General features: G+C 40.9%; 1 protein-coding gene across 1 annotated transcript in view; it reads right to left on the bottom strand.

The window, feature by feature from the left end:
* Positions 1-2: 2 nt before the first annotated feature.
* LOC110450813 (N-terminal EF-hand calcium-binding protein 1-like) overlaps positions 3-22,741 on the bottom strand; it is a 26,250-nt gene continuing 3,511 nt past the window's right edge. Inside the window, exons 3-12 of the mRNA XM_021498531.1 lie at positions 21,277-21,385; positions 18,379-18,502; positions 14,754-14,890; positions 13,780-13,910; positions 7,961-8,043; positions 7,411-7,464; positions 5,785-5,894; positions 1,719-1,796; positions 979-1,067; positions 3-232 (exon numbers count right to left, since the gene is read on the bottom strand). Of these exons, the coding sequence (XP_021354206.1) occupies positions 210-232; positions 979-1,067; positions 1,719-1,796; positions 5,785-5,894; positions 7,411-7,464; positions 7,961-8,043; positions 13,780-13,910; positions 14,754-14,890; positions 18,379-18,502; positions 21,277-21,385 (938 nt within the window). The 3' untranslated portion in view covers positions 3-209. The remainder of the gene's footprint in view (positions 233-978; positions 1,068-1,718; positions 1,797-5,784; positions 5,895-7,410; positions 7,465-7,960; positions 8,044-13,779; positions 13,911-14,753; positions 14,891-18,378; positions 18,503-21,276; positions 21,386-22,741) is intronic.

Here is a 22,741-nt window from a genome sequence, read left to right as displayed (position 1 = left end):
AAGAGATTCAGAAACAGTTTTGTTAATAAAATAACAATAGTCGTAAACAACTGCAATATCTTTAAAAGAATTAGAATTGAGGTAACTCTCTTTCAGCTTCAACATCTGCTTTACTAGTAGAATTTTCTCGCATTTAACTCTTTCGTATTGAAGCTGGCCATCTCCAATGATAGAAATACGACATTTTGTCATCCTGCCTTTCCCACTGCTTAGTCTCTCTTCCACCATTTACCTGAAAATTGATCATTTGAACATTTCATGAGCAATTTATGTTTAAGATTTTGCAACCTCACAACAGCTTTTTACATAGTACATAATAAAGATGGTGTCCGCAGATGAAGAAGCCACTGATAGGCCACATTATAACTACCATCTCGGCGAGGTTTATAGCCTTCACATGGTAGCATGACACTCTACTATTCAGGGTGGGGATCTTGTCCACTTTCAAGAGATAACTGAAGGACTGAGTCCCTGGGGGCAAGGCAGGAACCAAGTGTCAATCTTGGTGGCATTGATGTATCTATCTCCTTAAGTTAACTATGGGTGTATGCAGTTATCTAGTGGGGGTCCTCGTTTACAACTGTAAACCCAGAATTTCTGTATTAGGGCCCCTCCCCCAGGAAGTGAATCAACTTCATTTTTACAATGCTGAGTCCCATTGGTCAAATTATTTTCCAGACCAAATGGTTGATTAAAATCTCTTCACCCATAGTAAAGGAATAGGGATTTTAACAATTTACTTTTATTTCCCTTATTGTACCTGCAATTCTGCCCCAAATTTAACACATCCCCCAATTATACAACAATTCTCAATACTAAAACCAGGCAAAAGCTGCTCCGAAGCTGTTCTTGACTAGAATAGTTTTAAGGAAAAAATAATGACAGACAGCAGGGAGAGCATCATGGTATAAGCTTATTTGCCATCCAGGCAGGGGAGCTAAAATCATCGACTTTTCCGATACTTGTTGAGCCACTTACTAGGAAAGTCCACTTTTCGCATAGGCACCTCAGTGTCTAAGAAATCCTTGAAACGTTCAGTAAAAGACTTGGCAGGATCTTCACTGTAACTGAAACAAACAGTTCATGATCTGAAGGAATTTCAACAATCACATCACAAAACATGGAAAAGGAACTATCTCCAAAACTTTTTGTTTGAAATATCGATAGCATTCTACAATAGTAAGAGGAAGGAAACAATTAAAAGCCATAATTTGAACCATAGTTCAGGAGTGTTGTTTGTTCTTATTAAATCCTGCTTTTTTTCTGTTTGGGGAACTTTTATAAAAATATTTTTTGATCTTTAATTAACATTGCTGAAATGTAACCTACTGGTTTTGCTTAAGTTTTAATTGTACATGTGTCATACTAAATAAATAAAACAAAATTGCAGAAATGAAAATATGTTTAATCATAAATAGAAAGATTTAACAATGTGTTGTACTACCTTCTAATTTTGTTTCATTATGTATTACAGATATTGACATTTCCTGTCACTGTCAGATTATCTTTGTATGTTGTTTCTGTTAAATCTGACATATTTTATAATGAAGATTGTTGTATTGAATAATACTTACACACAACATGCATATATTTAATATGCTTCAAATCAACTAAGAAGTTGATTTAAGTGTTTTTTTAAAGATCCCACCGTGTGCTCTATGTAAGACACCATTACTTAACAGACTAACCCGGAGACCGCACAGAACACTTTTACTTACCATGCCTGATCTTCAGCAGACCGCCACACTTCATACACAGTGAATACTCCTGAGTCAGTACAGAACTGTACACTGATACTAAAAACAGACAAAAAATACTGGTTTCTTTTCTTCTAAACATCCAACATAACTGCACAACTGTTGAGGGATTGAGTGGTGATCCAAATCTATCACATGAAGGCTTTATCAAATGCTTTATGTCTGCAATTTTTTAATTAAAGCCTAGTTTAATATATAGAATAAGTTTTTTCTTAACTGCAAGCTCATACTGGAAAACTGCCATCAAGTCTGACAGAGTTACCTCCCATCAAAATGTTCAAACTAGAATATATTAAAGCTTAAAATGGGTTTTAAAATAACCTTAAAAGCACTATCTGTGATGGATTACTGCACAAGCTTATATATTTTTTGGGATGATCATTTTTTGAGAAGGTTAGTGTAAATGTTTTCAACACTTTTAGCATATGATAAACAAGGCTTCATTGTGCCAACAAAACATTTATTACCTCAGACAGGGCAGTAACTCCTGTATTTCCTCAATGCAGTCTACTGAGACATACTACTATATCATCCATATATGGTAAGGGGTACTTACCTCAGACAGGGCAGTAACTCCTGTGTTTCCTCAATGTAGTCTACTGAGACATACTACAATATCATCCATATATGGTAAGGGGTACTTACCTCAGACAGGGCAGTACCTTCTGTGTGTCCTCTATGTAGTCTACTGAGACAGACTACTATATCATCCACATATGGTAAGGGGTACTTACCTCAGACAAGGCAGTAACTCCTGTGTTTCCTCAATGTAGTCTACTGAGACATACTACTATATCATCCATATATGGTAAGGGGTACTTACCTCAGACAGGGCAGTACCTTCTGTGTGTCCTCTATGTAGTCTACTGAGACAGACTACTATATCATCCACATATGGTAAGGGGTACTTACCTCAGACAAGGCAGTAACTCCTGTGTTTCCTCAATGTAGTCTACTGAGACATACTACTATATCATCCATATATGGTAAGGGGTACTTACCTCAGACAGGGCAGTACCTTCTGTGTGTCCTCTATGTAGTCTACTGAGACAGACTACTATATCATCCACATATGGTAAGGGGTACTTACCTCAGACAGGGCAGTAACTCCTGTGTTTCCTCAATGTAGTCTACTGAGACATACTACAATATCATCCATATATGGTAAGGGGTACTTACCTCAGACAGGGCAGTAACTCCTGTGTTTCCTCAATGTAGTCTACTGAGACATACTACTATATCATCCATATATGGTAAGGGGTACTTACCTCAGACAGGGCAGTAACTTCTGTGTGTCCTCTATGTAGTCTACTGAGACATACTACTTTATCATCCATATATGGTAAGGGGTACTTACCTCAGACAGGGCAGTAACTCCTGTGTGTCCTCTATGTAGTCTACTGAGACATACTACTTTATCATCCATATATGGTAAGGGGTACTTACCTCAGACAGGGCAGTAACTCCTGTGTGTCCTCTATGTAGTCTACTGAGACATACTACTTTATCATCCATATATGGTAAGGGGTACTTACCTCAGACAGGGCAGTAACTCCTGTGTGTCCTCTATGTAGTCTACTGAGACATACTACTTTATCATCCATATATGGTAAGGGGTACTTACCTCAGACAGGGCAGTAACTCCTGTGTGTCCTCTATGTAGTCTACTGAGACATACTACTTTATCATCCATATATGGTAAGGGGTACTTACCTCAGACAGGGCAGTAACTCCTGTGTGTCCTCTATGTAGTCTACTGAGACATACTACTTTATCATCCATATATGGTAAGGGGTACTTACCTCAGACAGGGCAGTAACTCCTGTGTGTCCTCTATGTAGTCTACTGAGACATACTACTTTATCATCCATATATGGTAAGGGGTACTTACCTCAGACAGGGCAGTAACTCCTGTGTGTCCTCTATGTAGTCTACTGAGACATACTACTTTATCATCCATATATGGTAAGGGGTACTTACCTCAGACAGGGCAGTAACTCCTGTGTGTCCTCTATGTAGTCTACTGAGACATACTACTTTATCATCCATATATGGTAAGGGGTACTTACCTCAGACAGGGCAGTAACTCCTGTGTGTCCTCTATGTAGTCTACTGAGACATACTACTTTATCATCCATATATGGTAAGGGGTACTTACCTCAGACAGGGCAGTAACTCCTGTGTGTCCTCTATGTAGTCTACTGAGACATACTACTTTATCATCCATATATGGTAAGGGGTACTTACCTCAGACAGGGCAGTAACTCCTGTGTGTCCTCTATGTAGTCTACTGAGACATACTACTTTATCATCCATATATGGTAAGGGGTACTTACCTCAGACAGGGCAGTAACTCCTGTGTGTCCTCTATGTAGTCTACTGAGACATACTACTTTATCATCCATATATGGTAAGGGGTACTTACCTCAGACAGGGCAGTAACTCCTGTGTGTCCTCTATGTAGTCTACTGAGACATACTACTTTATCATCCATATATGGTAAGGGGTACTTACCTCAGACAGGGCAGTAACTCCTGTGTGTCCTCTATGTAGTCTACTGAGACATACTACTTTATCATCCATATATGGTAAGGGGTACTTACCTCAGACAGGGCAGTAACTCCTGTGTGTCCTCTATGTAGTCTACTGAGACATACTACTTTATCATCCATATATGGTAAGGGGTACTTACCTCAGACAGGGCAGTAACTCCTGTGTGTCCTCTATGTAGTCTACTGAGACATACTACTTTATCATCCATATATGGTAAGGGGTACTTACCTCAGACAGGGCAGTAACTCCTGTGTGTCCTCTATGTAGTCTACTGAGACATACTACTTTATCATCCATATATGGTAAGGGGTACTTACCTCAGACAGGGCAGTAACTCCTGTGTGTCCTCTATGTAGTCTACTGAGACATACTACTTTATCATCCATATATGGTAAGGGGTACTTACCTCAGACAGGGCAGTAACTCCTGTGTGTCCTCTATGTAGTCTACTGAGACATACTACTTTATCATCCATATATGGTAAGGGGTACTTACCTCAGACAGGGCAGTAACTCCTGTGTGTCCTCTATGTAGTCTACTGAGACATACTACTTTATCATCCATATATGGTAAGGGGTACTTACCTCAGACAGGGCAGTAACTCCTGTGTGTCCTCTATGTAGTCTACTGAGACATACTACTTTATCATCCATATATGGTAAGGGGTACTTACCTCAGACAGGGCAGTAACTCCTGTGTGTCCTCTATGTAGTCTACTGAGACATACTACTTTATCATCCATATATGGTAAGGGGTACTTACCTCAGACAGGGCAGTAACTCCTGTGTGTCCTCTATGTAGTCTACTGAGACATACTACTTTATCATCCATATATGGTAAGGGGTACTTACCTCAGACAGGGCAGTAACTCCTGTGTGTCCTCTATGTAGTCTACTGAGACATACTACTTTATCATCCATATATGGTAAGGGGTACTTACCTCAGACAGGGCAGTAACTCCTGTGTGTCCTCTATGTAGTCTACTGAGACATACTACTTTATCATCCATATATGGTAAGGGGTACTTACCTCAGACAGGGCAGTAACTCCTGTGTGTCCTCTATGTAGTCTACTGAGACATACTACTTTATCATCCATATATGGTAAGGGGTACTTACCTCAGACAGGGCAGTAACTCCTGTGTGTCCTCTATGTAGTCTACTGAGACATACTACTTTATCATCCATATATGGTAAGGGGTACTTACCTCAGACAGGGCAGTAACTCCTGTGTGTCCTCTATGTAGTCTACTGAGACATACTACTTTATCATCCATATATGGTAAGGGGTACTTACCTCAGACAGGGCAGTAACTTCTGTGTGTCCTCTATGTAGTCTACTGAGACATACTACTATATCATCCATATATGGTAAGGGGTACTTACCTCAGACAAGGCAGTTACTCCTGTGTGTCCTCTATGTAGTCTACTGAGACATACTACTATATCATCCATATCTGGTTAGGGGTACTTACCTCAGACAGGGCAGTAACTTCTGTGTGTCCTCTATGTAGTCTCGTAGACTTGTCCTAAAGACGTCCTTTGAATCCTCTTTGACCTTCATATCACGTTGTAACAGCAGCAACTGTAACAGAACCGTAAAGTTCAATATTCTTCAAGGGCACTTCATTTCTGACGCAATGAAAATGTCCTTTAATTACAGCAACTACCCGACTGGAATTTCATTTTTCAGTCATCCATATGTTTGGGTTGTACATGTTTACAAACCTCAGGGGACTATTATAGAAGCACTGCTGAAGCCACAAACAAAAAAGAACACCAATCCCGAATGTTCCAATGGACAAACCAGATCAATATCATTTTCCTTGTTCTCCAAACTAGGAGGGCACAAAAGACTAATAGTCTTTACCATCACTCTAAGCTGCATGGTTCATTAGCAGCTATGTGAATTTTTTGACACATTTGATACCTGTGACCTTGAAATAGTGTTGTCCCGATGATCAATTAAAATCGAAAACTAATCGGTTACACAACCAATTGCGATTAATCAATTATGAAATCCCATAATCAATTAATCGGTTGAAATTATTGCATGCTGTTTTCTATTGCTATCTGATTAGCATCCACCTAAAAAACTACTTATGCATTGGTTAGGAGGTAAATTTTCCTAACAAATATGTCTTTTGGCCAAGTTGGAGCTTAAAGTTCAAAGTGTATAAAATGGTTTTTAGTAGCAGGTGGACATAAGTCAACCCTTGATTTTAAATTTACATTGCAAACCAATACAATTTGGATTACCTCGGTAACCGATTAATAATCGAAAATCGATCAAAAAACTTGCACCGATTACAGCTGATCATCGATTATGAAATAAAAACCGATTCCCAACACTACCTTGAAAGTTGGTCAAAAGATATCTGGATTGCACTTCATCCCAGCAAACAGTAGACTAAATGTCATGACTCCATGCTTTAAAGTTCTTTAGAAGATCTCAAAAATGTGAAAAGTTAATAAATGAACAGATGATGGGCACAGCACTACTGCATTATGAATCAATGAGTCTGCAAACTTTCAACTGCGTTTTGAAAACAAGAGATCCCAGAGGGATCTTTGTGCCTAACATCATAAGATCTTCATTAGTTTTATGTTAGTTTGATCTTTTATCTTCTTTCATCTGCTGGATTGACATAAATTTACAGTCATGTCAACAGTAAATGCATCTTGTGCTACTTTTTTATAAAGATTTTGTACAAATGGTCTTGAGAGTATCCTATAAGATGAGGTCATTGTTTACTTCTTTAGAAATAGTGATAACAAACTAAACTATCAAAATCCAATATGGCTGCCTGGCGTTCATTCTGTATTTGCAATAAGATTCAAAATAAAACATACACAACTTTGGACCAAGGGCAGCCTTCATATGACATTGATAAAGATCTGTTTAGTATTGAGAAATAGTAAAAATAAAATTGCTTAAGGATGGACCAAGGACAATGGTTATTCAGATAAAAAAAAATGTATATAAAGCCAATGGTAAAAGGAATAACTTCTTAAAGAAAAAAATAAAGTATTGTGCTACTTTTGTATAGACTCTGAACAGTCTGCATGGTTACATACATAAACTTGTTTTCACATCTCACCTTGTCGCTCTCTAAAGCATTGAGATCTTCATCAACAAAGTTTCCTAAATCTACCTGTAATTAGAAGCAACAGAGTTATTTTACACAGGTACAATTTTTCAAGGCATCGATGATTTAGCCATAACTTAACATCCATCAGCCTGAGGTTGATTTATCCTATACAGTATATTATAAAACAATTAACTCTGACATCTCAACCAAATGCAAGCATTCTACTGCACTGTCTATTACACAAGTTATAAACTACAACCAAATATCATCATTATAGTTGATATTACATTACGTCGTAAGTACGATTATTCTCATAAACAACAGATATATTCATAACAACCTGATAAACACACCTGATGAAGTGTTTATATGTAAATATATGACAAACATTGAAAGACAAGAACTTCTGCTAAAAATAATATTATTAACATGACAACAGCTATATTTTATCATGAAATTACAAGTATGTTATCTAGATTAACATGCTCATTTCAATCATGAAATAACACGTAAGTTCTGAAAGTATCAGTCTGTCTGCTTCATCATTACATGTACTTACACTATGTTCCAGTCTGTTGAGTAACGTGGTCAGTCTGTCCACCTGAGAGGTCAAGGCCAGAGGGTTCACAGGGGTCATTAGTCCTGTAACAAACACAAATCAGTATTCATTCTTATGAGCTCTTGTTTATAACACAACTGCACCAATACACATTAACAATTCAAATGAATAAAAATATCTCTATTTTGAAAGCACCTTCTCCTCTATAAATCTCTCTGACAGAGCACGATTTTACTCAAGTTACCCTGTTAGAGAGTTTATAATTGAAATCATGATGATGTTTGACAAATCCTACAGTTCAATAAAACTTTACCAGAACAGAAAAGTGTTTCAGGTTTCAAATTAAGACTCTAAAAAGTTCAATAAAATTTGAAGAGCTGGTTTTAATTGATGAATATTCAACATATAAGTATGTTAATTATGCTGATTGTGGTTAAGTATTGCTTACTATGAAAATCTCCCTATTGAAAATCAATGACCCTACCAGTCGAGAGTTATCCCCATATTACATCTTCTGAAATATTAACATGTATGTCAATCTCTATAAGCACAAGTGGTTGACTACTGTGGTACCCTGATACAATGACTCTACACTTGTGGTACCCTGATATAGTGACTACACCTGTGGTACCCTGATACAGTGACTCTACACCTGTGGTACCCTGATACAGTGACTCTACACCTGTGGTACCCAGATACAGTGACTCTACACCTGTGGTACCCTGATACAGTGACTCTACACCTGTGGTACCCTGATACAGTGACTCTACACCTGTGGTACCCTGATACAGTGACTCTACACCTGTGGTACCCTGATACAGTGACTCTACACCTGTGGTACCCTGATACAGTGACTCTACACCTGTGGTACCCTGATACAGTGACTCTACACCTGTGGTACCCTGATACAGTGACTCTACACCTGTGGTACCCTGATACAGTGACTCTACACCTGTGGTACCCTGATACAGTGACTCTACACCTGTGGTACCCTGATACAGTGACTCTACACCTGTGGTACCCTGATACAGTGACTCTACACCTGTGGTACCCTGATACAGTGACTCTACACCTGTGGTACCCTGATACAGTGACTCTACACCTGTGGTACCCTGATACAGTGACTCTACACCTGTGGTACCCTGATACAGTGACTCTACACCTGTGGTACCCTGATACAGTGACTCTACACCTGTGGTACCCTGATACAGTGACTCTACACCTGTGGTACCCTGATACAGTGACTCTACACCTGTGGTACCCTGATACAGTGACTCTACACCTGTGGTACCCTGATACAGTGACTCTACACCTGTGGTACCCTGATACAGTGACTCTACACCTGTGGTACCCTGATACAGTGACTCTACACCTGTGGTACCCTGATACAGTGACTCTACACCTGTGGTACCCTGATACAGTGACTCTACACCTGTGGTACCCTGATACAGTGACTCTACACCTGTGGTACCCTGATACAGTGACTCTACACCTGTGGTACCCTGATACAGTGACTCTACACCTGTGGTACCCTGATACAGTGACTCTACACCTGTGGTACCCTGATACAGTGACTCTACACCTGTGGTACCCTGATACAGTGACTCTACACCTGTGGTACCCTGATACAGTGACTCTACACCTGTGGTACCCTGATACAGTGACTCTACACCTGTGGTACCCTGATACAGTGACTCTACACCTGTGGTACCCTGATACAGTGACTCTACACCTGTGGTACCCTGATACAGTGACTCTACACCTGTGGTACCCTGATACAGTGACTCTACACCTGTGGTACCCTGATACAGTGACTCTACACCTGTGGTACCCTGATACAGTGACTCTACACCTGTGGTACCCTGATACAGTGACTCTACACCTGTGGTACCCTGATACAGTGACTCTACACCTGTGGTACCCTGATACAGTGACTCTACACCTGTGGTACCCTGATACAGTGACTCTACACCTGTGGTACCCTGATACAGTGACTCTACACCTGTGGTACCCTGATACAGTGACTCTACACCTGTGGTACCCTGATACAGTGACTCTACACCTGTGGTACCCTGATACAGTGACTCTACACCTGTGGTACCCTGATACAGTGACTCTACACCTGTGGTACCCTGATACAGTGACTCTACACCTGTGGTACCCTGATACAGTGACTCTACACCTGTGGTACCCTGATACAGTGACTCTACACCTGTGGTACCCTGATACAGTGACTCTACACCTGTGGTACCCTGATACAGTGACTCTACACCTGTGGTACCCTGATACAGTGACTCTACACCTGTGGTACCCTGATACAGTGACTCTACACCTGTGGTACCCTGATACAGTGACTCTACACCTGTGGTACCCTGATACAGTGACTCTACACCTGTGGTACCCTGATACAGTGACTCTACACCTGTGGTACCCTGATACAGTGACTCTACACCTGTGGTACCCTGATACAGTGACTCTACACCTGTGGTACCCTGATACAGTGACTCTACACCTGTGGTACCCTGATACAGTGACTCTACACCTGTGGTACCCTGATACAGTGACTCTACACCTGTGGTACCCTGATACAGTGACTCTACACCTGTGGTACCCTGATACAGTGACTCTACACCTGTGGTACCCTGATACAGTGACTCTACACCTGTGGTACCCTGATACAGTGACTCTACACCTGTGGTACCCTGATACAGTGACTCTACACCTGTGGTACCCTGATACAGTGACTCTACACCTGTGGTACCCTGATACAGTGACTCTACACCTGTGGTACCCTGATACAGTGACTCTACACCTGTGGTACCCTGATACAGTGACTCTACACCTGTGGTACCCTGATACAGTGACTCTACACCTGTGGTACCCTGATACAGTGACTCTACACCTGTGGTACCCTGATACAGTGACTCTACACCTGTGGTACCCTGATACAGTGACTCTACACCTGTGGTACCCTGATACAGTAACTCTACACCTGTGGTACCCTGATACAGTGACTCTATACCTGTGGTACCCTGATACAGTGACTCTACACCTGTGGTACCCTGATACAGTAACTCTACACCTGTGGTACCCTGATACAGTGACTCTATACCTGTGGTACCCTGATACAGTGACTCTACACCTGTGGTACCCTGATACAGTAACTCTATACCTGTGGTACCCTGATACAGTAACTACACCTGTGGTACCCTGATACAGTAACTCTATACCTGTGGTACACCGATACAGTGACTCTATACCTGTGGTACCCTGATACAGTAACTCTATACCTGTGGTACCCTGATACAGTGACTCTACACATGTGGTACCCTGATACAGTAACTCTACACCTGCGGTACCCCGATACAGTGACTCTACACCTGTGGTAACCTGATACAGTAACTCTACACCTTTGGTACCCTGATACAGTAACTCTTCACATGTGGTACCCTGATACAGTAACTGTACACCTGTGGTAACCTGATACAGTAACTCTACACCTGTGGTACCCTGATACAGTAACTCTACACCTTTGGTACCCTGATACAGTAAGTCTTCACATGTGGTACCCTGATACAGTAACTGTACCCCTGTGGTAACCTGATACAGTAACTCTACACATGTGGTACTCTGATACTGTGACTCTACACCTGTGGTACCCTGATACAGTGACTACACCTGTGGTAACCTGATACAGTAACTCTACACATGTGGTACTCTGATACTGTGACTCTACACCTGTGGTACCCTGATACAGTAACTCTATACCTGCGGTACCCTGATACAGTGACTCTACACCTTTGGTACCCTGATACAGTAACTCTACACCTGAAGTACCCTGATACAGTGACTCTACACCTGTGGTACCCTGATACAGTAACTCTACACCTGTGGTACCCTGATACAGTGACTACACCTGTGGTAACCTGATACAGTAACTCTACACATGTGGTACTCTGATACAGTGACTCTACACCTGTGGTACCCTGATACAGTAACTCTACACCTGCGGTACCCCGATACAGTGACTATACCTGTGGAAGCCTGATACAGTGATTGTGCACCTTTGGTACCCTGATACAGTGATTCTACACCTGTGGTACCCTGATACAGTGACTCTACACCTGTGGTACCCTCATACAGTAACTCTATACCTGTGGTACCCTGATACAGTAACTCTACACATGTGGTACTCTGATACAGTAACTCTACACCTGTGGTACCCTGATACAGTAACTCTATACCTGTGGTACCCTGATACAGTAACTCTACACCTGTGGTACCCAGATACAGTGACACTACACCTGTGGTACCCAGATACAGTGATTGTACACCTGTGGTACCCTGATACAGTGACTCTACACTTGTGGTACCCTGATACAGTGACTACACCTGTGGTACCCTGATACAGTAACTCTACACCTGTGGTACCCTGATACAGTAACTCTACACCTGTGGTACCCTGATACAGTGACTCTGCACCTGTGGTACACCGATACAGTGACTACACCAGCTGTGGTACCCTGATACAGTAACTCTACACCTGAGGTACCCTGATACAGTGACTCTAAACCTGTGGTACCCTGATACAGTAATTCTACACCTGCGGTACCCTGATACAGTGACTATACCTGTGGAAGCCTGATACAGTGATTGTACACCTTTGGTACCCTGATACAGTGACTCTACACCTGTGGTACCCCGATACAGTAACTCTACACCTGTGGTACCCTGATACTGTAATTCTGCACCTGAGGTACCCTGATACAGTGAGTAACTCTACACCTGAGGTACCCTGATACAGTGACTCTACACCTACCATCTGTATGGTACCCTGATACAGTAACTCTACACCTGAGGTACCCTGATACAGTGACTCTAAAACTGTGGTACCCTGATACAGTAATTCTACACCTGCGGTACCCTGATACAGTGACTCTATACCTGTGGTACCCTGATACAGTGACTCTACACTTGTGGTACCCTGTTACAGTGACTACACCTGTGGTACCCTGATACAGTGACTCTACACTTGTGGTCCCCTGATACAGTGGCTACCCCTGTGTACCCTGATACAGTAACTCTACACCTGTGGGACCCTGATACAGTGACTCTACACCTGTGGAACCCTGATACAGTAACTCTACACCTGTGGTCCCCTGATACAGTGACTCTGCACCTGTGGTACCCCGATACAGTGACTACACCTGTGGAAGCCTGAGACAGTGATTGTGATACAGTAACTCTATACCTGTGGTACCCTGATACAGTGACTCTACACTTGTGGTACACTGATACAGTGACTACACCTGTAGTACCCTGATACAGTAACTCTACACCTGTGGGACCCTGATACAGTGACTCTACACCTGTGGTACCCTGACACAGTGACTCTACACCTGTGGTACCCCGATCCAGTGACTCTACACCTGTGGTACCCCGATCCAGTGACTCTACACCTGTGGTACCCCGATCCAGTGACTCTACACCTGTGGTACCCCGATACAGTAACTCTACACCTGTGGTACCCAGATACAGTGACTCCACCTGTGGAAGCCTGAGACAGTGATTGTACACCTGTGGTACCCTGATACAGTAGCTCTACACCTGTGGTACCTTGATACAGTAACTCTACACCTGTGGTACCTTGATACAGTAACTCTACACCTGTGGTACCCAGATACAGTGACTACACCTGTGGAAGCCTGAGACAGTGATTGTACACCTGTGGTACCCTGATACAGTAACTCTACACCTGTGGTACCCTGATACAGTAATTCTGCACCTGAGGTACCCTGATACAGTGACTCTACACCTACCATCTGTATTTACACTACTCTGAGACTGATTGCTGGCTTGGCGCTTTGCTCTGCGACCAACTCGACCAGGGACAATATCATCTCCATCCTTCTTCTTCAGGTCGGATAATTGTACTGGCGTAATATCCTCTCTGAAATACAACATAGAATGGAAATAATGTCAGCTTGTATAAACGTTAACATTAGGGTAAATAGCGTCCCCTCATTAACATCATATACAGGGTAGATAATGTATGTAACATAACATCAGGGTATTCCCAAGACCAAGTCTCCTTGGCGCTGCTGCACCCATTACTATCTGCCCTGCACCCACCACTCATTTATATCCTATTTTAAAAGTCAGTATGAAATGCTGAATTTTAAACATTTTGTATAGCAATTGGTCAATTATCTATACGTCCCTGCTGGAGGTAACTGGAATAATTGGCCCTATTGTATCCCACTATCCATACTAAGTTTCCATCATTACAAGTATTAACCAAACATGCCACAAGGCAATGGAGATCATGATCAAGAAGTTGTAATAAGTCATCATAATATGATAATGAACACTTATAAGAAAACGTTCATGCTTTATGTCTCTGTGATTAAAAGATGAAACCTAGGGCTCCTAGCTGTACATGTGTGCCTGGCACTGAATTAGTTGTGGGGAAGTCCCTGTGACATAATGCTATAGACTAGTTTCTATATCAACATATATGATACCAGACATGGTAATAACTGAAACTGGGAGTAAAAACATCCAAATCAACCAATCATTAAGTAAAGATTGACAGCTGTTAAAAGGCACACTTAAGTGTGATGTCTGGTGTGGGGAACTTCATAATGTGCTTCAAATCAATTTACTTTGTGTGTTTTACCCTAGGACTACAACAAATAGATCTATATATTCCATACAATCACTTGGAATCACATAGGAATAAATTCCAAACCATGTACTTGCTGCAGCCTTGCAAGTTTTAAGTGGTCAATACCTTTCCTGTTTAGCCTGCTCATCCAGAGATTCGGAGGCTGATTCCAATGGGAGTTGTACAGCTGTCATCTGGTTCCACATTTCCCGAACCAGGAATCGTGTAATGAACTTGTCCTTCCTTCCAGCAGTTGGGTAGGTCTGTAAGGGTAAAAAGGTTTATCAACTTCTTCATTTTTCGAGCAAATATAGATGTAAAATCAATGATTGAGACACTGTATAAATGTTAATTGTAAATGTCATGTAAGTTGCAATCAAAAACTTTTGTAACATTTGCATATTCCCATCATTAAATAACAATCTCAGAAACATATCTGAAGAGGAATTTATTTGATCAAATTATTTCTGTGAGAGTTTCACCAACGAAAAGGCAACACATTTTTATACATAGGATGCAAACTAAGATGATGGTCAGATTGTTTATCCAGCGATGTAGACACTAGGATAATGGTTAGCTTCTTTACCTGTCCTATAGACAAAAGGACATTGGTCAGTTTGTTTACAATAATAGTAATAATATACAACATTTGATATAGCGCCCTAACTAGCTAGAATAAGCCACTCTAAAGCGCTTTACAGTACATATATATACAATTTATACATTCAATACAATTAACATATATACTTTAATCAATACAATTTTGAGGAATTCGCAGGAGCTGCCTTATCAGGCGCTAATTACAAGTCCTATGCCACCTGGCTAATATCTCCCTATGTGTGTATGCCTGCGTGTGTGCTAGAGATGTATTGTGTTCTGTTTGTAGTGGGACCGTGCTTCAAACGGTATCATTTGTAGTGCCACCTCACTTGAATGCTAAAGCACAGATACTGCAACATCAAGCCCAGACCATTTTATACTCCACCTGGGTTGTTGGAGTTGTGTGGGCAGGAGAAAAACACTTTCTCTCTGAATATTCCATCTGTACGCGTATGACGACTTAGGGGATTGAACCCCGGCAGCCTGCATGGAACGCAGGAGTGTTAACCACTCGACCAATCCGCCCATACTACTTTACCTGTCTTGTAGACACTAAGACATTGGTCAGTCTGTTTACCTGTGATGTAGACACTTAGACATTGGTCAGTTTGTTTACCTGTGATGTAGACACTTAGACATTGGTCAGTTTGTTTACCTGTGATGTAGACACTAGGACATTGGTCAGTTTGTTTACCTGTGATGTAGACACTAGGACATTGGTCAGTTTGTTTACCTGTGATGTAGACACTTAGACATTGGTCAGTTTGTTTACCTGTGATGTAGACACTAGGACATTGGTCAGTTTGTTTACCTGTGATGTAGACACTAGGACATTGGTCAGTCTGTTTACCTGTGATGTAGACACTAGGACATTGGTCAGTCTGTTTACCTGTGATGTAGACACTAGGACATTGGTCAGTTTGTTTACCTGTGATGTAGACACTAGGACATTGGTCAGTTTGTTTACCTGTGATGTAGACACTTAGACATTGGTCAGTCTGTTTACCTGTGATGTAGACACTAGGACATTGGTCAGTCTGTTTACCTGTGATGTAGACACTAGGACATTGGTCAGTTTGTTTACCTGTGATGTAGACACTAGGACATTGGTCAGTTTGTTTACCTGTGATGTAGACACTAGGACATTGGTCAGTTTGTTTACCTGTGATGTAGACACTAGGACATTGGTCAGTTTGTTTACCTGTGATGTAGACACTAGGACATTGGTCAGTTTGTTTACCTGTGATGTAGACACTAGGACATTGGTCAGTTTGTTTACCTGTGATGTAGACACTAGGACATTGGTCAGTTTGTTTACCTGTGATGTAGACACTAGGACATTGGTCAGTTTGTTTACCTGTGATGTAGACACTAGGACATTGGTCAGTTTGTTTACCTGTGATGTAGACACTAGGACATTGGTCAGTTTGTTTACCTGTGATGTAGACACTAGGACATTGGTCAGTTTGTTTACCTGTGATGTAGACACTAGGACATTGGTCAGTTTGTTTACCTGTGATGTAGACACTAGGACATTGGTCAGTTTGTTTACCTGTGATGTAGACACTAGGACATTGGTCAGTTTGTTTACCTGTGATGTAGACACTAGGACATTGGTCAGTTTGTTTACCTGTGATGTAGACACTAGGACATTGGTCAGTTTGTTTACCTGTGATGTAGACACTAGGACATTGGTCAGTTTGTTTACCTGTGATGTAGACACTAGGACATTGGTCAGTTTGTTTACCTGTGATGTAGACACTAGGACATTGGTCAGTTTGTTTACCTGTGATGTAGACACTAGGACATTGGTCAGTTTGTTTACCTGTGATGTAGACACTAGGACGTTGGTCAGTTTGTTTACCTGTGATGTAGACACTAGGACGTTGGTCAGTTTGTTTACCTGTGATGTAGACACTAGGACATTGGTCAGTTTATTTACCTGTGATGTAGACACTAGGACATTGGTCAGTTTGTTTACCTGTGATGTAGACACTAGGACATTGGTCAGTTTGTTTACCTGTGATGTAGACACTAGGACATTGGTCAGTTTGTTTACCTGTGATGTAGACACTAGGACATTGGTCAGTTTGTTTACCTGTGATGTAGACACTAGGACATTGGTCAGTTTGTTTACCTGTGATGTAGACACTAGGACATTGGTCAGTTTGTTTACCTGTGATGTAGACACTAGGACATTGGTCAGTTTGTTTACCTGTGATGTAGACACTAGGACATTGGTCAGTTTGTTTACCTGTGATGTAGACACTAGGACATTGGTCAGTTTGTTTACCTGTGATGTAGACACTAGGACATTGGTCAGTTTGTTTACCTGTGATGTAGACACTAGGACATTGGTCAGTTTGTTTACCTGTGATGTAGACACTAGGACATTGGTCAGTTTGTTTACCTGTGATGTAGACACTAGGACATTGGTCAGTTTGTTTACCTGTGATGTAGACACTAGGACATTGGTCAGTTTGTTTACCTGTGATGTAGACACTAGGACATTGGTCAGTTTGTTTACCTGTGATGTAGACACTAGGACATTGGTCAGTTTGTTTACCTGTGATGTAGACACTAGGACATTGGTCAGTTTGTTTACCTGTGATGTAGACACTAGGACATTGGTCAGTTTGTTTACCTGTGATGTAGACACTAGGACATTGGTCAGTTTGTTTACCTGTGATGTAGACACTAGGACATTGGTCAGTTTGTTTACCTGTGATGTAGACACTAGGACATTGGTCAGTTTGTTTACCTGTGATGTAGACACTAGGACATTGGTCAGTTTGTTTACCTGTGATGTAGACACTAGGACATTGGTCAGTTTGTTTACCTGTGATGTAGACACTAGGACATTGGTCAGTTTGTTTACCTGTGATGTAGACACTAGGACATTGGTCAGTTTGTTTACCTGTGATGTAGACACTAGGACATTGGTCAGTTTGTTTACCTGTGATGTAGACACTAGGACATTGGTCAGTTTGTTTACCTGTGATGTAGACACTAGGACATTGGTCAGTCTGTTTACCTGTGATGTAGACACTAGGACATTGGTCAGTCTGTTTACCTGTGATGTAGACACTAGGACGTTGGTCAGTTTGTTTGCCTGTGATGTAGACACTAGGACGTTGGTCAGTTTGTTTACCTGTGATGTAGACACTAGGACGTTGGTCAGTTTAGTATTAAACTCCTCCACTAGATCATAAAGCTCCTTGAACTGGCCCAGATGTTTGCAGAAGTAATCGTGCAGCTCTCCAGTGTCTATGTTACTGAAAACAACCAGGTAAAGGTATTACATGTTTATTTACAATAGACTTACGATAAAATTAAAGTGAATGCAATTGATTTTAAGAAACAAATACACATATTTGACCTCAAAAGCCTGAAGAAAAAATTCAGGTCAGACTTTCCTAAAGTTGATCATCTCAAATATAAAATCTTAATGTATATGTAATTGAAATCTCTTTCAATTTGACAAATATACTAATAGTCATTTCCATATAAATTCTTGCTTTCCAGATTTTCCTTGTCAGACCTTAAAACTTAAACAAGAGGCCCAGAGGGCCTGTATCGCTCACCTGGATATCCAAATAAAAATGGCAAAATATTCTCCAAATAAGATCCAAAGGAATGAGCCAGACCCCAAGAACAATCCTTGTATCCTATCGGTATTAGATTTTTCATGCCCAGCAATTTTATGTATGGTTATGGGGTGGGGATATCAACTGTTTCCAAGGTGTGACACAGAAACTAGGTCCTTAGGGTTGTGGCCAGACCCCAGGATCAATTATAATATCATGACTGCATTCGTCTCTTTATGCCCAACAATTGTATATATAGTTTTGGGGTGGGGATCTTTACCGTTTCAAAGCTATGACCAAGGGGTTAAGTCTCCAAGGGTGGAGAAGACTCTGGAATCAATTCTTATATCATGATTGCATTCATCTCTTTATGCCCAGCATTTGTACATGTAAATACAGTTTTGGGGTGGGGATCCAAACCGTTTCAAAGTTATGACACAGGGACTATATGTCTCCAAGGTTGGGGCCAGACCCCTGAACAATCCTGAAAGCATATGTGCATTCTTCTCTTCATTCTTAGCAATTGTATATATGATTATAGGGTAGGGATCTCAACCGTTTCCAAACAATAAACTTTTGTTGGCCCCACCCTTTAGCCGAGGGGGTCAGCCCCACTACTTGTACAATTTGAATCCCTGCCTCCCATGAATGCTTCCAACCAAATATGATTGATATCCAGTGCAAAGTTCTACAGAATAGGTCATTTATAGCAATATATCCAAATTACCCTTTTTGGTCCCGCCCCTCAGCCGGGGGGACAGCCCCACCATTTGTACAATTTTGAATCCCAGCCTCTCATGAATGCTTCTGACCAAATATGATTGATATACAGCACATAGTTCTACAGAAGAAGTCATTATAGCAATTTAGCCAAATTGCCCCCTTTTGGCCCCGCCCCTCAACCCCCTGGGGAGTCAACCCCGCCATTTGTACAATTTTGAATCCCATTACTGAAGGATGCTTCCAGTCAAATATGGTTGATGTCCATCTTTTAGTTGTAGAGAAAAAATCGCTTAAAGCAATATTGCCAAATAACCCTTCTTGGCCCCACCCCTCAGACCCCTTGGGGGTCAGCCCCACCATTTGTACAATTTTGAATCCCCACTACCTAGGGATGCTTCCAGTCAAATATGGTTGATGTCCATCTATTAGTTGTAAAGAAGAAGCCGCTTGAAGCATTCTAGCCAAATAACCCTTTTTGGCCCCGCCCCTCAACCACCCTTGGGGGTCATCCCCACCATTTGTACAATTTTGAATCCCCACTAATTAGGGATGCTTCCAGTAAAATATGGTTGATATCCATTTTTAAGTTCCAGAGGAAAAGTCCCTTAAAGCAATATAGCCAAATAGACCTCTTTTGGCCCCACCCCTCAGCCCACTGGAGGGTCATGAGTCCCACCGTTGGTACAATTTTGAATCCCAATTACCTAGTGATGCCTCCAGTCAAATATGGTTTATGTCCATCTTTTAGTTGTAGAGAAGAAATCGCTTCAAGCAATATAGCCAAAAAAAACTTTTTGGCCCCGCATCTCAGCCCCCTTGGGGTTCAGCCCAACCATTTGTACAATTTTGAATCCCCACTACCTAGGGATGCTTTCAGTAAAATATGGTTGATATCCATTGCATAATTCTACAGAAGTTGTTTATAGCAATATAGCCAAATTGTCCCCTTTTGGTCCCGCCCCTCAGCCCCCTGGGGGGTTAAGCCTACCATTTGTACAATTTTGAATCCCCACCACCTAGGAATGCTTCCAGTCAAATTTAGTTAAATTCCAAACAGTGGTTAAGAAGAAGTCATTTGAAGAAATTGTTGACGTACATACGTACGACAGACAACAGACGCCATGGTATGGCATAAGCTCACCTTGGTCCTTTGGACCAGGTGAGCTAAAAAAAGAAAAGTTTGAAGTTGATTATTAAGATACAGCATCATATTTTCCATAGTTTATGAACATTTTTCAAATGTGAATGGATCAAGATATCATCTACAAAACATGTAAAAAGGTTTCAAATAAGTTTCATCAGCGACTATTTTCCCCAAAACATAATTGAGATCAGGTCTATTGGCTATAGGTATACTGTATGCCAGGAAATGTTCACTGCAGTTTTATTTTCACATTTTTCATCCATTGTAATGAGAGCAAGTTTATCATTACAGCAAACATCAGTAAACAACATAATATGCATAGTAATAAACGAAGGGCAAAAGTTTGACTGGCGAAAATATCCAGGTACATGTATACAGTTTATCAAGGCTAGGCCTACCCAGCAACGGGTGAATCTAGGCGCAGATTTACTCCGTAAATGGATGAATATACACAGATATACCCAGTAACTGGTGTAGTATGCAAACAAGTTACAATCCAGTTGTTATAAGAGGCCTCTCTATTTAAAAAAGCCTTAAATATTGAAAAGACATTAACAAAATACAAAATCTTAATGTGAAACAATTAACTGCTTACTTGGTGTTGTGTGTGTCAATTTCTTTGAAGAGGGATTCCAATTCCTCTTTCCCCATGACTCCGTCAGAAAAAAATGCAACAAATTCCTCCCATGATATGGCTCCATCATCTGTCAAATAAATCAAAAATTTAAAGAATATCAGAAATACACACATATAGGGCCTAGTATCTTTCAATATCATATCAGATGAAAAGAAATTAAAAAGAAATCATTACATGTACCAAGCATCTAGATATCATGATATCAACCACCCTATATATATAGCTATTGCATTAAAAACTTCCAAATTGACATAAAATTCTAGTTGTTGATTAATTTGTACATGTATTGTACCAAGGAAAGTCATAACAGTCCTTCAAGATTTAGATGCTTTTACATTGCAGCACTAAGCTACTATATGAGTATGTTCAGTATATAAAACAAGAGGCCCATGGGCCTTAACGGTCACCTGATATATTTATACAGAGAGTTGATTTTTGTTTTTAACATGAACAGAAATATTATTCAAAGTGACAAAAAACAATAAAATCACCTTATTCAATATCTAGCATGCAGATTTAAGACTGAAAAGTATTTGAAACTAGCACCTCTGATTCTAAACAACGAAAATGAAGAAATTTTATTTTAGCACACAGACTCCATTGGGCCCCACCCTACAGCCCTTGGGGGTAGGGATGGCTCAAAATTTACAAAGTATCAAACTGACAACTTAGGGTTATAATTCCAATCAAGTTATCAACATGTAATATTCAAAGCATCATTTGCCATTATAAACCATAACAAATTTTGCCCCCCCCCCTCCTTCCCCAGGGGTAAACGTGAGACCCCAGGGTCATGAAATTCACAATTTTGGTAAAGCACCCTAAGACCCTACCATCTATGAAGAGTATTTGATTCTACCATATCTGGTCTTGAGAAGAAGATTTTTGAAATTTCAGTCAATTCAACCCTTTTTGGCCCCACCCATCAGCCCCTGGGGGTCAGTCAGGGCTGATATGTGCATACCATCAAACTGCTTTCCAATACTGATAATTCTAACCCAAATTGAATTACTTCCAATGGCAATTAAACAAATGTTAGTCCAAAATGTGATTTCCCTATGTAAACTATAGTAAAGTTTACCCCCTCCCCAGAGGGAAACATGAGACCCCAGGGTCATGAAATTCACAAATTTGGTAAAGCACCTTAAGACCCTTCCATCTATGAAGAGTATTTGATTCTACCATATCTGGGTCTTGAGAAGAAGATTTTTGAAATTTCAGTCAATTCAACCCTTTTTGGCCCCACCCATCAGCCCCTGGGGGTCAGTCAGGGCTCATAGGTGCATACTATCAAACTGCTACCTAATACTGATAATGCTAACCCAAATTGAATTACTTCCAATGGAAATTAAACAAATGTTGGTCCAAAATGTGATTTCCCTATATAAACTATAGTAAAGTTTACCCCCTCCCCAGGGGGAAA

Source organism: Mizuhopecten yessoensis, unplaced genomic scaffold (assembly GCF_002113885.1).
Source record: "Mizuhopecten yessoensis strain PY_sf001 unplaced genomic scaffold, ASM211388v2 scaffold5519, whole genome shotgun sequence".
NCBI lineage: Eukaryota > Metazoa > Mollusca > Bivalvia > Pectinida > Pectinidae > Mizuhopecten > Mizuhopecten yessoensis.
This window is presented reverse-complemented; position numbering and strand designations above follow the sequence as displayed.